Source organism: Bos indicus, chromosome 19 (genome assembly GCF_029378745.1).
Source record: "Bos indicus isolate NIAB-ARS_2022 breed Sahiwal x Tharparkar chromosome 19, NIAB-ARS_B.indTharparkar_mat_pri_1.0, whole genome shotgun sequence".
Classification (NCBI taxonomy): Eukaryota; Metazoa; Chordata; class Mammalia; order Artiodactyla; family Bovidae; genus Bos; species Bos indicus.
In genome coordinates, this window is record NC_091778.1 from 52,017,386 (window position 1) to 52,030,629 (window position 13,244).

The 13,244-nt window shown below is 46.3% G+C and overlaps 1 protein-coding gene across 7 annotated transcripts in view; it reads left to right on the forward strand.

Annotated features, from left to right (window-relative positions):
* Positions 1–13,244, forward strand: part of CCDC57 (coiled-coil domain containing 57) — a 110,583-nt gene that overhangs the window by 76,340 nt on the left and 20,999 nt on the right. For 2 of the 7 annotated variants that reach the window (XM_019981126.2, XM_019981131.2), the window contains 3 exons: positions 329–429; positions 3,745–3,927; positions 4,273–4,489. In XM_019981126.2, the coding sequence (XP_019836685.2) occupies positions 329–429; positions 3,745–3,927; positions 4,273–4,489 (501 nt within the window). Of the gene's footprint in view, positions 1–328; positions 430–3,744; positions 3,928–4,272; positions 4,490–13,244 lie in introns of those variants that run through there. The other 5 variants (XM_019981128.2, XM_019981129.2, XM_019981132.2 and 2 more) reach the window with 5 other exon arrangements.

The window sequence follows — 13,244 nt, forward strand, 5'->3', positions numbered from 1 at the left end:
GCTTCTTATTTTTCTATGCTGCAGAGAGGGTATGTCTTTGGGTCTGTTAATGGATGTGCTCATGTCTGCCACTCTGAGAAGCTGTGTCAAGGGTATGTGACTTTGTGGAATGTTTCTGTGTGTTCTGAAGTCTGCTGAAATGCTGGCGTGTGTTGCACAGTTCACACGTGTCCATGCACCACCCCCACCCAAATTCTCTTAAAAGAGAAGTGACTTTGGTTTTAAAGATGCACATGCGGTTCTTCTTGAGTATTTGTTTTCAGCATGGGAGGAACCCAAGTGATATGCACACAAGGAATAAACTCCCTTTCCCTCATTTCGTTTACAGGGAAGCCGCCTCATCACCCCTTCCACACCCCTGAGGCGCAGGGCTCAGGTGAGGCTCCTAACGTATGCTTGGGACAGTGGCAACCCTGCCTCACAACTCAGGTAACAGTCCTTTATCTAAGAAACTTTTTTTTAATAAACTTTTTACTGATTGCTCAAATACTGCATTTTCATAACAGAAACTTTAGAATACGGTGAACACAATTTTAAAAGCTTCCAGTTTTCAGCACTTCAGCATAGTTAGCAGTAACTTATCAGTGTATTCAGTTCAGTTCAGTTCAGTCACTCAGTCGTGTCCAACTCTTTGCGACCCCATGGACTGTAACATGCCAGGCCTCCCTGTCCATCACCAACTCCCAGAGTTTACTCAAACTCATGTCCATCAAGTTGGTGGTGCCATCCAACCATCTTATCCTCTGTCCCCTTCTCCTCCCGCCTTCAGTCTTTCCCAGCATCAGGGTCTTATCAAATGAGTCAGTTCTTCGCATCAGGTGGCCAGAGTATTGGAGTTTCAGCTTCAGCATCAGTCCTTCCAATGAATATTCAGGGCTGATTTCCTTTAGGATGGACTGATTGGATCTCCTTGCAGTCCAAGGGACTCTCAAGAGTCTTCTCCAACACCACAGTTCAAAAGCATCCATTCTTTGGCTCTCAGCTTTCTTTATAGTCCAGTTCTCACATCCATACATGACCTAGGAAAAGCCCTAGCTTTGACTAGACCTTTGTTGGCAAAGTAATGTCTCTGCTTTTTAATATGCTGTCTAGGTTGTTCATAACTTTTCTTCCAAGGAGCAAACATCTTTTAATTTCATGGCTGCAGTCACCATCTGCAGTGATTTGGAGCCCCCCAAAATGAAGTCTGTCACTGTTTCCACTGTTTCCCCATCTATTTGCCATGAAGTGATGGGACCAGATGCCATGATCTTAGTTTTTCAAAGTTATAAACTATATCGTATATGTATTTTATTATATAGCTTTACCTACCTAGGTATTGTTTTCTAAATCTTTACCAATATAACAGGTTTAAAATGCATCTTCCAAACATTTCTTATATCCTGAGAGTGTTCAAATTTTAAATCTGTTCATCAGCCATATGTATTTCTTCTTTTGTGGGTTATTTATGCATGTTTTATGCTGATTTTCTACTTGAGTGTTTGTACTTTTCTTTATATATACTAATCCTTATCTGTTGGATGACTTGTACACTGTGTAGTTTGTCTTTTCAGTTTATTTAAAATAAATAGCAAGTCAAGTAACAGATAGCTGGCCTGTTACACCATGAGATGACATGTGGCTCTTAGTGACAAGCTCCATCCTGGGTAAGAGGCGCAGGTGGATGAGGGTGGGAGGAGGGGCTGGTAAGGAGGAGTAGGGCTGGGATGGTGGCTGGATCATAATGGGTGGGAGTTGGGAGGGCGCAGTGTGAGTCAGGATTCTCTAAAGAGTTTGAGGCCTGGGGAGCAGCTGGGGGTGGAGATTTGATGGATGGGCTTAGATCCGAGATGATCCTTTACCATTGCCACACCTACATTCAGTCTGAGCTTGCACATCTAGATGTGGAGTTTGAGGAAGAAGTCTTCAGCAAAGGGAAGTCTTCAGCAAAGTGCAGGGGTTCTGAGTCACCAGCACAAGGTCAGCCAGGAATGGGTCAGGGGGACAGAGAAGCCTAGGGAGGCAGTGTGCCAGACCAGGAGACACTGGCCTGAGAAACAGAAAGGCTGGCTCTGAGAGGGGCCCAGGAGGCACAGTGTTTTCCACAACAGACTCTTCCACTGACAAAAAGCCTGTGGAGGATGTATTTGGGAAGAAGGAAAGAGCATAGAAAGAAGAAATGCAGGATCACTGAGGCCTAGGCACCCTGGGCTGGGCCTCACCTGGGCGGGTCTGCTGGAACCCGATAGGCTTTGTTCCAGACTCCTCTCATGTGTGTGCGTGTGCACACAGACACTCAGAGTCCTTCCCTCTTCGCCATTCGTGGAAAGTGGTATTAAAGCATCGAAGTGGCTGCCTGTCTGAGCTGCTTGTACCTTTCAAGTCATCTGCATTAATCATTTAAGTCTCTAAATGTGTGTTATTAGAAAAAATCTCTCCCAGATCATCAAATAAATGTGCCTGCTAACTTCTGTGGTGAAACACATATACTCTTATCTAGACCTCCATTTCTTTCTAGTAAATTAAGTAGTTTATTAAACTTTATCAATCTCTCTCAAACTACAAAGCTATCCATTACATCCAATGAAATAACTCATCTTAAAATTCGAGAAAGGAAGACTCTTTGAGGTCCTCTTTTTTTGGTTCCTCTTTACTTCCACTAGTAAATGGTGCTGTGGAGGAAGAAACAAGAAGAACATACAGAAAAGAATGCCTATAGTTCAAGAAGAAAAAGACAGATAACCAGTAGAAAAATAAGCAAAGGATAACAATCAGAAGGGGCTTCCCAGGCAGCTCAGTGGTAAAGAATCCACCTGCAAATGCAGGAGACACAGGAGACGCTGGTTCGATCCCTGGGTCGGGAAGATCCCCTGAAGGAGGAAATGGCAACCCACTCCAGTATTCTTGCCTGGAGAATCCCATGGACAGAGGAGCCTGGCGGGCTGCAGTCCATAGGGTCAGGTCACAAAGAGTCGGACATGACTAAGCAACTGAGCATGCACACATGCAACATTCAGAAGCCATTGGAGAAGAAACTCATTGCGTCAGTCAACAAACATGAGAAGTTGCTCATTATCACTGCCACCTGGACACTGAAAGTTAAAATCGAAAGATACGCGTGCATTACTCTGCTCACAATCCAAACGTAAGCTTGAGCAGGAGAAGCAGCAGCCGTAGGTGGCCCTCTGCACCGGGCCCTCTGCATAGTCCGGGGCTTCGGTTCTCCTCGGCTCCCCCTCCCAAGTGCTTTTCCACAGGCCTCCCCTCAGAGGGCAGATGTGAGTGTTCAGGCCGCAGGGGGCCAGAGTGGCCTCAGCTGTGCATTGAAGATGTGCCACAAAGGAGAGCTGCAGGCCCCTCACCCTGTGCCTGGCGAGGTGCAGGGTGCCCTTGTTGGGCACCGCAGGAAGGTTATGTGACTGTCAGGTACTTGGAAAGGTACTTGGATCACTGTCTCGAGGCCTGTTAAATTTGTACTGGCTGGTGGAAGCACAAACACGTTCTCCACTTTTGGCTCATCACAGAGCTGACTCCCTAATATCAGAAATGTGGGGAAGGTGTTTCTTCCTAATCCTGAGGGAAAACCCAGTAACACACCCCATCAAAGCCCCACAAACACTGAGAACCCAGTAACACACCCTGTCAAAGCCCTACAAACACTGAGAACATGCCCCATCAAAGCCACACAAACACTGAAAACTCAGTAACACAGCCCATCAAAGACCCACAAACACTGAGTTTCTTGTACTAAAATCTCCACAACAGGACCCTAGGAAAGCCAAGAAAGAATGTTTCTCCGAATGCTCAGGAAAGAGCCAAGCCCGCCTGGCACAGACAGTCTGCAGAAAGGATGCTCGGCCAGGCTGCACAGCGGGACCAGGACTGGTACACAGGACCCACCAGGGCCAGCTCTTCATGCGGCCCACATCCTCGCTTGGGAAGCACCCAGTACTGGAGCACTTAGTGTCGTGGAGAGTGACCACTGCCTGAGTGTCTTCCCCTCAGGGCCTTGGCCCTGATTTCCAGGCTCACCTCCCTCACAATCCTGTTTCTTTGGCGGGGAGGTTGGCCGCACTACATGGCTCGTGGGGTCTTAGTTCCCTGACCAGAGATTGAACCCAGGCTCTTGGCAGTGAACGTAAGGAATCCTAACCACTGGACCACTAGGGAATTCCCCATGTTCCATGTTTGAATGTCCAGAGCTCCTCAGGCCAGGTTGACTGTCTTATCACCCCGGGAGGGCAGGGAGAGAGGGTGGCTTTCAAGGATAATTCTCTTTACTCTCTTTCACAGAGACAGCACAGGAGCTCCACAGTGACTTGCAGATCAGCTCCTCAGAAAGAAAATCGGTCCCCAAAGCCACGCCTGGCTCAAGAATTCCAGGAGGAAACTGGCCACCACACCCGAAGGTCCTCGTCACTTGCCAGCAGTTCCCTCCAGGACACGTGGAAGTTGTTGGACCTGGGATCCAGCCCTTCTGGCCTCACTTCCCAGGATGACTCACCTCCAGGTAGGCCGCTACTCTGTCAGTCAGGATACTGGCCATGAGAACAGCAGTCCTGTCCTCTTTTACCTGGTGCCTGAGCGTCCCCCAGGGAAGGAGTGTGTCTCCCAGGCCCACGTCCAGCTGACCACATTACCACATTTACTGAGAGTGGAGACCACAGGTCACAAGGACCCTCAGCCCACAAGGGGTGAATGCAGCGTGGTCAGTCTGTAACTCTAGGGGTGGCAAGCATTCTGTGTTCTGCTCAGCCACAGGAGGCCAGGACAGCCCATGAAGAGTGTGTCTTCAGCCCCCTGGAAAACTTGCTCCCGATAATGTCACTGTGAGGTAATCAGGAAAATTCATTTGAGGGGCCACAACCTTTGGGGGAACTGCATGAGACCGAGGTGTAGCAAGCATGGTGGGTGAAAGGGAGGCTGTGTGAAGACCAGGGTGGGGGGAGTGAGCTTGGAGCCCCTTGCAGATCAGTATGCAGCTAGCATCCTCATTCTCAGCCTTAATGCCTGACTGCCTCCCACTGTGCCCAGTGTGCCAATGGGCAATTTAAGGTTATTCCCGATCTTTTGCCACTACAAATAATGTTACAGTGAATTAGCTTGTACATGCTATAGTGCGTGAATTAAAGTATAAATGTAAATTCCCAGAGAGGGTTAGGGTTAGGGTTAGCTGCCGTCTATGGGGTCACACAGAGTCGGACACGACTGAAGTGACTTAGCAGCAGCAGAGAGGGGATTGTTCTGTCCAAAGGTATGTGCATTTCTGGCTTCCCTGGTGGCTCAGCAGTAAAGAATCCGCCTGCCAATGCGGGAGACACAGGTTCGATCCCTGGGTTGGGAAGATCCCCTGGAGAAGGGAATGACTACCCGCTCCAATATTCTTGCCTGGGAAATCCCATGGACAGAGGAGCCTGGCAGGCTGCAGCCCATGGGGTCACAAGAGTCAGACACAACTTAGCAACTAAACCACCACCACCACATGTGCCTGTCTAGTTCGGGAAGATATCGTTAGTTGGGCTCCATCAGACAGCAGCAGCTCCCAGCCACCCAGCAGAGGCTGAGACTCCTGTCCAGCAGTGCCGTCGAGCTGTCGTCTTCGCCAGTCTGATAGGTGTCGTTTTATTTCGCATTTTACCTGTTAGGAGGTTGTGCATCTTTTCACATGTTTGAATTATGTCTTTTCCTTTTCTTCAGCTCTCTGCTCATTGGTCTATTGGGTTTATAATCTTTTTCTTATTGATTTGTATGAGCTCATTATATATAATGGAAGTTAGACCTTTTCTGAGACATAAATTGCAAATATTTTCCTACAGTTTTTCATTTGTTCTTTTATTTTGCCTATGGTGGCTTTTTGTCATGCACATTTTTAAAAATGTAGTCTAACTTATGTTCTTGTTTTTAATCCTTTCTCGGATTTTTGCTATACCTAGGTCTTTTCCACTCCAAGATGAAAGATTATTCTGCCATGATTTCTTCTAACACAGTTATGGTTTCCTTTTTTCATATCTAAATCCATGATCCATTTGGAGTTTTATCACACTTGTAGGTTATGAAATAGGAACCAAACTTTATTTTTTAACCCCAGGTGGCAATTCAGATATCCTCCCACCCCCACCAGTTACTGAGTAACTCACATTTCCCCACTTGTTGGAAATCCTACTTTCACTATAATATTAAATGTTTTGTGTGTACTTGAGTCACTGGGCTCTTGTTCTGTCCTGTGGTTCATTGGTCTCAGTCCATGCACATGCAGTGCTGTTTGAATTGTTACCACTTCCTGGTCCCTCATAATGTCTGCTGACTTTGACTCTCCAATTATGCTTCTTAGAGTTTTCCTGGTAATTCTCACTTATTTATTTTTTACTTTTCCTGTACAGACCTTAGTCCCAGCCCCAAAACTCTGTTGTGATTCTTCTCAGGATTTGTTAACCTTGGGTCCTGCGTCCGGAAGAAGCCAAGTCCTCCTATTAGTCTGAGTTCTGCTCCCTGGGGCAGCAGTCACCCCTGTGATGCCTTCAAGTAGTCTTCTCTGATGCAGACTGGTCTGTTCTCCTCACATCTTCTGCCCAAGCTCGTGTATCTGAGAAGCTGCTGCTTCAGTATATATATTTTTAAAGCCATACTGTCTTTTATACATACATACATATATATATATATATGTATGTATGTATATATTATATATACACATACATATATGTATGTCTATATATAATATATACATATGTATGTATCTATATTATATATATAAATAATATATATAAATATATATATACATGTGTATGTATATATTATATATATATATATATAATTTTTTTTATTTATTTATTTTGGCCATGCTGGGTCTTCGTTGCTGCATGGGCTTTTCTCTTAGTTGCAGCAAGCCAGGACTGTTCTCTAGTTGAGGAGCCTGGACTTCTTTTTAGGGTTGCTCCTCATTGCACACACACTCTTATTGCAGAGCACAGGCTCCAGGGCTCACAGGCTTCAGTAGTTGAGCTCCTGGGTTCTAGAGCACAGGCTTGATAGAAGTGGCACATGGGCTTTGTTGCTCCAAGGCATGTGAGATCTTCCTGGATCAAGGTTGGAACCTGTGTCTCCTGCATTGGCAGGCAGATTCTTTACCACTGAGCTATCAGGGAAGCCATTCAGTACATTTTAAATTCAGGAAACTTTTTGCTGTACTTTTAATCGACTCTGTTGGAAGTTTTTGGTAAATGTTCATTGCCATTTTGCTGGTTTCCTTCCTCCTTTTTTCTCATAGCACTTTTGTACCTTATTCCCCCTCATCTTTAAAAGAGGTAATTTTTCCTCTACCAAGTATTTGTAGGAAATGTGTGCAGGAAAAGAGACCAGGAACATTGTCCTGTCTAGCAGTTTTCTTGTTGGTGGTTTTTAAGTAAGTTTAGCCTTGACTTATCTTTGCCCATTTTCATGAAGCTCAGCTCCTTTCCCCTCCGCCCTGGACATGCTGACTCCAGTAGTCACACACAGGCTCAGTAGCGGCGGCACACAGGCTTAGTTGCCTTGAGGCATGTGAAATCTTCCCAGACCAGGTATTGAACCAGTGTCCCCTGCATTGCAGGCAGATTCTAACCACTGGACCAACAGGGAAGTCCTAGTTAGTGATTCCTAACATACTTACATTTTGGTTAGGGAATAAGATCACCATGGTGTCAGCTCTTCTGAGAGTATAGTTTTGCTCTAGCTACAGTAACTGACGTGCCTGCTTCTGCCAGTGGCACCCGCTTGCAGAAAGCGCGGTGCCCTTTTGGTATTCCTTTCCCCGGGTCTGAAAGCCTGTTTCTGTTCAGTGTCTCCTACCCTTCCCTTACCATGCTCCTGTATCAGCGCTGTCCTCCAGCAGCTTAGTTTGTGTTTTGTCTTTAGCGTGCTTTTAAAAGTTTTTATTTCCTCCAGTCTCATCAGGGAGATCACATTTCCATTGCCTTCTGCCTGTTTTTAAGTTACATTCTCTATGCTTATTCTTCCTCAGTGACTAAGATTCCACTTATTTTCATTTTACCCGTCCATTTCTTAAATTTATCAACCTCTGTATTTTTCTAATTTTCTACTGATATCAATGAAAGCATTAGCTGTTGGGCAGGAGGTGATTGTCTTTTAAACAAAAGTGAATTTGACTAAGTCCTTTATAATTTATCCATATTTGCTTTTCAGCTCTCTCATAGTATCCTCTTAGATGTATTTTCTTCTTCCAAGGTAATTATAAAAGAGAATTTTTATATAGGAAACTTTGAGGCCTCTGTATGACAGAGTATTTTTATTTGTCTCATATTTACATATTTTAGTTGAGTATAAAACCCCAGACTTCCATTTCTCATAATGTAGCAGGCTGGGTAGCTGGATTAACACTGTCACTGAGAGCAGCTAAAACTGCTGAATAAAAAGTAAAGACACGCTTATGAGGCATCGGTAAATAGCAAGAAGGTAAAGAAGCCTCAAGCAAAGGCTAACAGGAGCAACCTGAGACTGCCTTTGACCAGGGACTTCGCCAGCCTGGGTGGGCTTGAAATCTGGTGTTGTCACCTCTCTGGCTTCAGAAAACAGGTGATGGTGATGAAAGCCAGGCCCACCCAGGGCAGGAATGTGATGGCACAATCCCCCCCACCTCCCAAAGCTGAAACTCCAAGGACCATAGTCTCCGTGTGCAGGTGGACAGGTAGACCCCCACCGCCATCAGGGGCCAGGGACGTGAGGACTGAGGACGTGATCTGGCACTGAGTGACAAAGGGAAGATTGTTACATATGTTAATAATTTGCCACCAAGAGTCAGTCCTCATGGTTTTGTCCCACTTAACCCTTGGGTGCCTAGAACCTTCATTTCAAGTGATTGTGAGCTGGTGGCATCCCCAAGAACTAGCAACAGCAAGTGGCGGCTCACTTCAGGGGGAATCACCTTTATCCCAGGCTGTAGAAAATTTGCTCAGATCAGACTCCTGTGAAAAAAAAGATCCCAAACACAAGGTGCAAGGCACGGGAAATGAGGCCAGCAGAAGCAGACCTGGGATATCAGGGTATAAGTAACTGTGTTTCATAATGAAGTAAGATACCAGCAAGAAAATACATTCAAGAAGCAAGGAAATATAAAGAAAGACCAAGCAGACTTAAAAAAAGAACCAAATAGAGGTCTAATAAATGAAAAATTGTAATTACTGAAATTAAAAACTCAGTGGATGAGCTTAACAGCAGGGTACATTACTTTGCCAACAAAGGTCCGTCTAGTCAAGGCTATGGTTTTTCCAGTGGTCATGTATGGATGTGAGAGTTGGACTGTGAAGAAAGCTGAACACTGAAGAATTGATGCTTCTGAACTGTGGTGTTGGAGAAGACTCTTGAGAGTCCCTTGGAGTGTAAGGAGATCCAACCAGTCCATTCTAAAGGAGATCAGTCCTGGGTGTTCTTTGGAAAGAATGATGCTAAAGCTGAAACTCCAGTACTTTGGCCACCTCATGCGAAGAGTTGACTCGTTGGAAAAGACTCTGATGCTGGGAGGGATTGGGGGCAGGAGGAGAAGGGGATGACAGAGGATGAGATGGCATCACTGACTCGTTGGACGTGAGTCTGAGTGAACTCCAGGAGTTGGTGATGGACAGGGAGGCCTGGCGTGCTGCGATTCATGGGGTCACAAAGAGTGGGACACGACTGAGCGACTGAACTGAACTGATATACTACAGAATTCATGAAATGATGTTATATATGAATAAATTACCCAGAGACACACAGATTAAAAAAAAAAAGAAAGAAATAGAAAAAAAAGAAAAACAGATCAGGAGCCTGGAGACTAGAGTAAGAAGGTCTGACCCATGTTGGTCAGAGCTTTAGCGAGAGAGAGAAGATGGGCAGGGGCCACATTTGAAGGGAGGGGGCTGAAGCAGTATGGCAAGATCCTAATTTCAACCCTAGGAAGTCTATCAAATCCTAATCCAAATAATTAAAGGAAATCCACACCTGGATCGGTCCTAACAAAGCACCAGAGGTGATGAGATTGTTTTGAAAACCGGCAGAGGGAGTAGACAAGTTACCCTCAAAGAGACGTGCCTGGGGAATACTGGACTTCTCACCAGCCACAGTGGGGAGCCTGAAACAGGGAGACAGTATCTGTCTGAGCTGAGGGAAGACAGCTGTCACCCTAGAATCCCACTAAGGAGGGCAAAACAAAGACTTTTCAGGCAGTAAAAACTGAGCAACTTTGCCCACACATCCCTCACTAAAAAAAAAATTCCAGAGTAGACATCAGGAAACTTTTTTGTGAAGGAGGGCCGAATGGTGAATATTTTTGGCTTTGTGACCCAGTGATCTCTCTTGCAGTCTCCACCTGCAGCTCAAAAGCAGTTGCAGACAATATGTACGGGATGGGCATGGCTGTGTACCAATAAAACTTCATTGACAAACACAAGTGATAGGAATGCTGTTTCTCAAGCTGAGTACACAGGTCTTTGTTTAGTTCTTTATTTTAAAAAAATTCTTTAAACAATACATGTATATTATATGTGCTTGATATAGTTTGGATATCTTTTATAAAGAAAAGTTTTAAGAGGGAGGGGGTGGTCAACTGGGCAGAGAGGTCAGGGAAGGTCAGGGCAGAAAAGTGTTCCATGTCACTGTGGTGGTCTTAGTGGAGTAGTGGAATGGTCATCCATCCTCTTCCCGGCTGAACAGGCTGGGGAAGAACAGGTGGAGTGCTTACTGAAGAGGTCTTGCTCTGAAAAGCAGCATTTAAAAAGCAACATTGGGGCTTCCCTGGTGGCTCAGTGGTAAAGAATCCTCCTGCCAATGCAGCAGACAAGGGTTCAATCCCTGATCTGGGAAGATCCCACATGCCACAAAGCAACTAAGCCCGTGCGCCACCACTATCAAGCCTGTGCAGCCAGGAGCTGCGACTGCTGAGCCCACGTGCCGCAACTGCTGAAGGCCTCTCAGCCTAGAGCCCCGCCTCCACGCTACAGCGAAGAGTAGCCCCCACTCGCTGCAACTGGAGAAAAGCCCCCGCAGCAATGAAAACCCAGCTCAGCTAAAAGTAAATGAACAAATATAGTTTTTAAAAAGCAACATTGGAGGAAACTGTGAAGACGCAGCCTGCCTATATGCAGGTGGGGAAGATGGGAGAGATACACCGATGCTTGTGGCTGGGGAGGAGGACGAACTCAGGAGAGAAGCGAGGTGTGCTGAGGGGCTTGGATTTAATAGGACAGGCCAGAGGCGGGAAGGCGATGGACACCCAGACTGGGAACTTTACTGACCACACCTGACAAGCAAGTCTCCACAGCTTCACAGACGCCTGCAGAAGGCAAGGAGGACTCGTCACTTGCAGCACAGCAGACAGCCAAAGGGTCTCCTCAACCCCTGTCCCACGGGCCAGGTCAGGAGTCTCAGCTGAGTTGCCCCAAATGGGCAGAACCCGAATCTTTCCTAGTGGGCTATAGGCACATCTGCCCTTTGCCCCCAAGAGAGTGGTATTCTCATCTTCTGAAGCTGTCAGCCATGCAGAGATACCCAGTGAGAGAGTCCAGAGCAGAAGCCTGCAGGGGCTGGAGGAGAACCATCCTGACAGCAGGTCCAGTGGTGGGAAAAACAGGTCCCCACGGGTTCCTTTTATTTCCTCCTTTCAGTTCAGTTCAGTTCAGTTCAGTTGCTCAGTCGTGTCCGACTCTTTGCGACCCCATGGACAGCATGCAGCACACCAGGCCTACCTGTCCATCACCAACTCCCGGAGTCTACCCAAATTCATGTCCATTGAGTCGGTAATGCCATCCAACCATCTCATCCTCTGTCATCCCCTTCTCCTGCCTTCAATCTTTCCCAGCATCAGGGTCTTTTCAAATTAGTCAGCTCTTCGCATCAGGTGGCCAAAGTATTGGAGTTTCAGCTTCAACATCAGTCCTTCCAATGAACACCTAGGACTGATCTACTTTAGAATGGACTGGTTGGATCTCCTTGCAGTCCAAGGGACTCTCAAGAGTTTTCTCCAACACCACAGTTCAAAAGTATCAATTCATCAGTGCTCAGCTTTCTTTACAGTCCAACTCTCACATCCATACATGACCACTGGAAAAACCATAGCCTTGACTAGACGGACCTTTGTTGGCAAAGTAACGTCTCTGCTTTTGAATATGCTGTCTAGGTTGGTCATAACTTTCCTTCCAAGAAGTAAGCGTCTTTTAATTTCATGGCTGCAGTCACCATCTGCAGTGATTTTGGAGCCCAAAAAAATGAAGTCAGCCACTGTTTCCTCATCTATTTGCCATGAAGTGATGGGACCAGATGCCATGATCTTAGTTTTCTGAATGTTGAGCTTTAAGCCAACTTTTTCACTCTCCGCTTTTACTTTCATCCAGAGGCTTTTTAGTTCCTCTTTACTTTCTGCCATAAGGGTGGTATCATCTGCATATCTGAGGTTTTTGATATTTCTCCTGGCAATCTTGATTCCAGCTTGGGCTTCTTCCAGCCCAGCGATTCTCATGATGTACTCTGCATATAAGTTAAATAAGCAAGGAGATAATAAGTACAGCCTTGATGTACTCCTTTCCCAATATGGAACCAGCCTCTTGTTCCATGTCCAGTTCTAACTGTTGCTTCCTGACCTACATACAGATTTCTCAAGAGGCAGGTCCTCCTTTCAAGTACAGGGCAAAGCCACAGACTCTGAGTGGAGGAGGAGGTGGAGGAGGAGGTAGAAAGAGAAGTGCAAAACTATCATCTGACAGGGCCTTCCCTGGTGGCCCAGTGGCTAAGACTCCGAGCTCCCAATGCCAGGGGCCCAAGTTCCATCCCTGATCAGGGAGCTAGATCCCACGTGCTGCAACTGAGAGTTCGCATGCCACAACTGAAGATCCCGCATGCTGCAACTAAGACCCAGCACAGCCAAATCAATAAAATAATAAATATTAGCAAAAAAAAAAGAAGGGTCTCATGTGACAAGTGAAGCAGGGACAAGTAAGGGTGGCGCCATCAGCCTAGCAGGGCCTCGTGGACAGCAGGGCCTGGATCAGGGCAAGAACAGCCCACTTGTGGCTGGAGGTGAAAGTGATGACCGTGATGGGATGAGAGGAGTATCCCCGCCAGCACCGCCCTGGAGCAGTGGAATTGGCCTGGGAAGGAGGCAGGGGTTGTGTGTATTAGTTTAAATGCTTTTGGCTACAAGTTACAGCACAACCTGATGAAAGTGGCATTAGGCATCTCCCCAACCGTTATCTGATCATGGCACCCATTGATAAGCACACATGGTCACTGAATGAGGAGGAGGG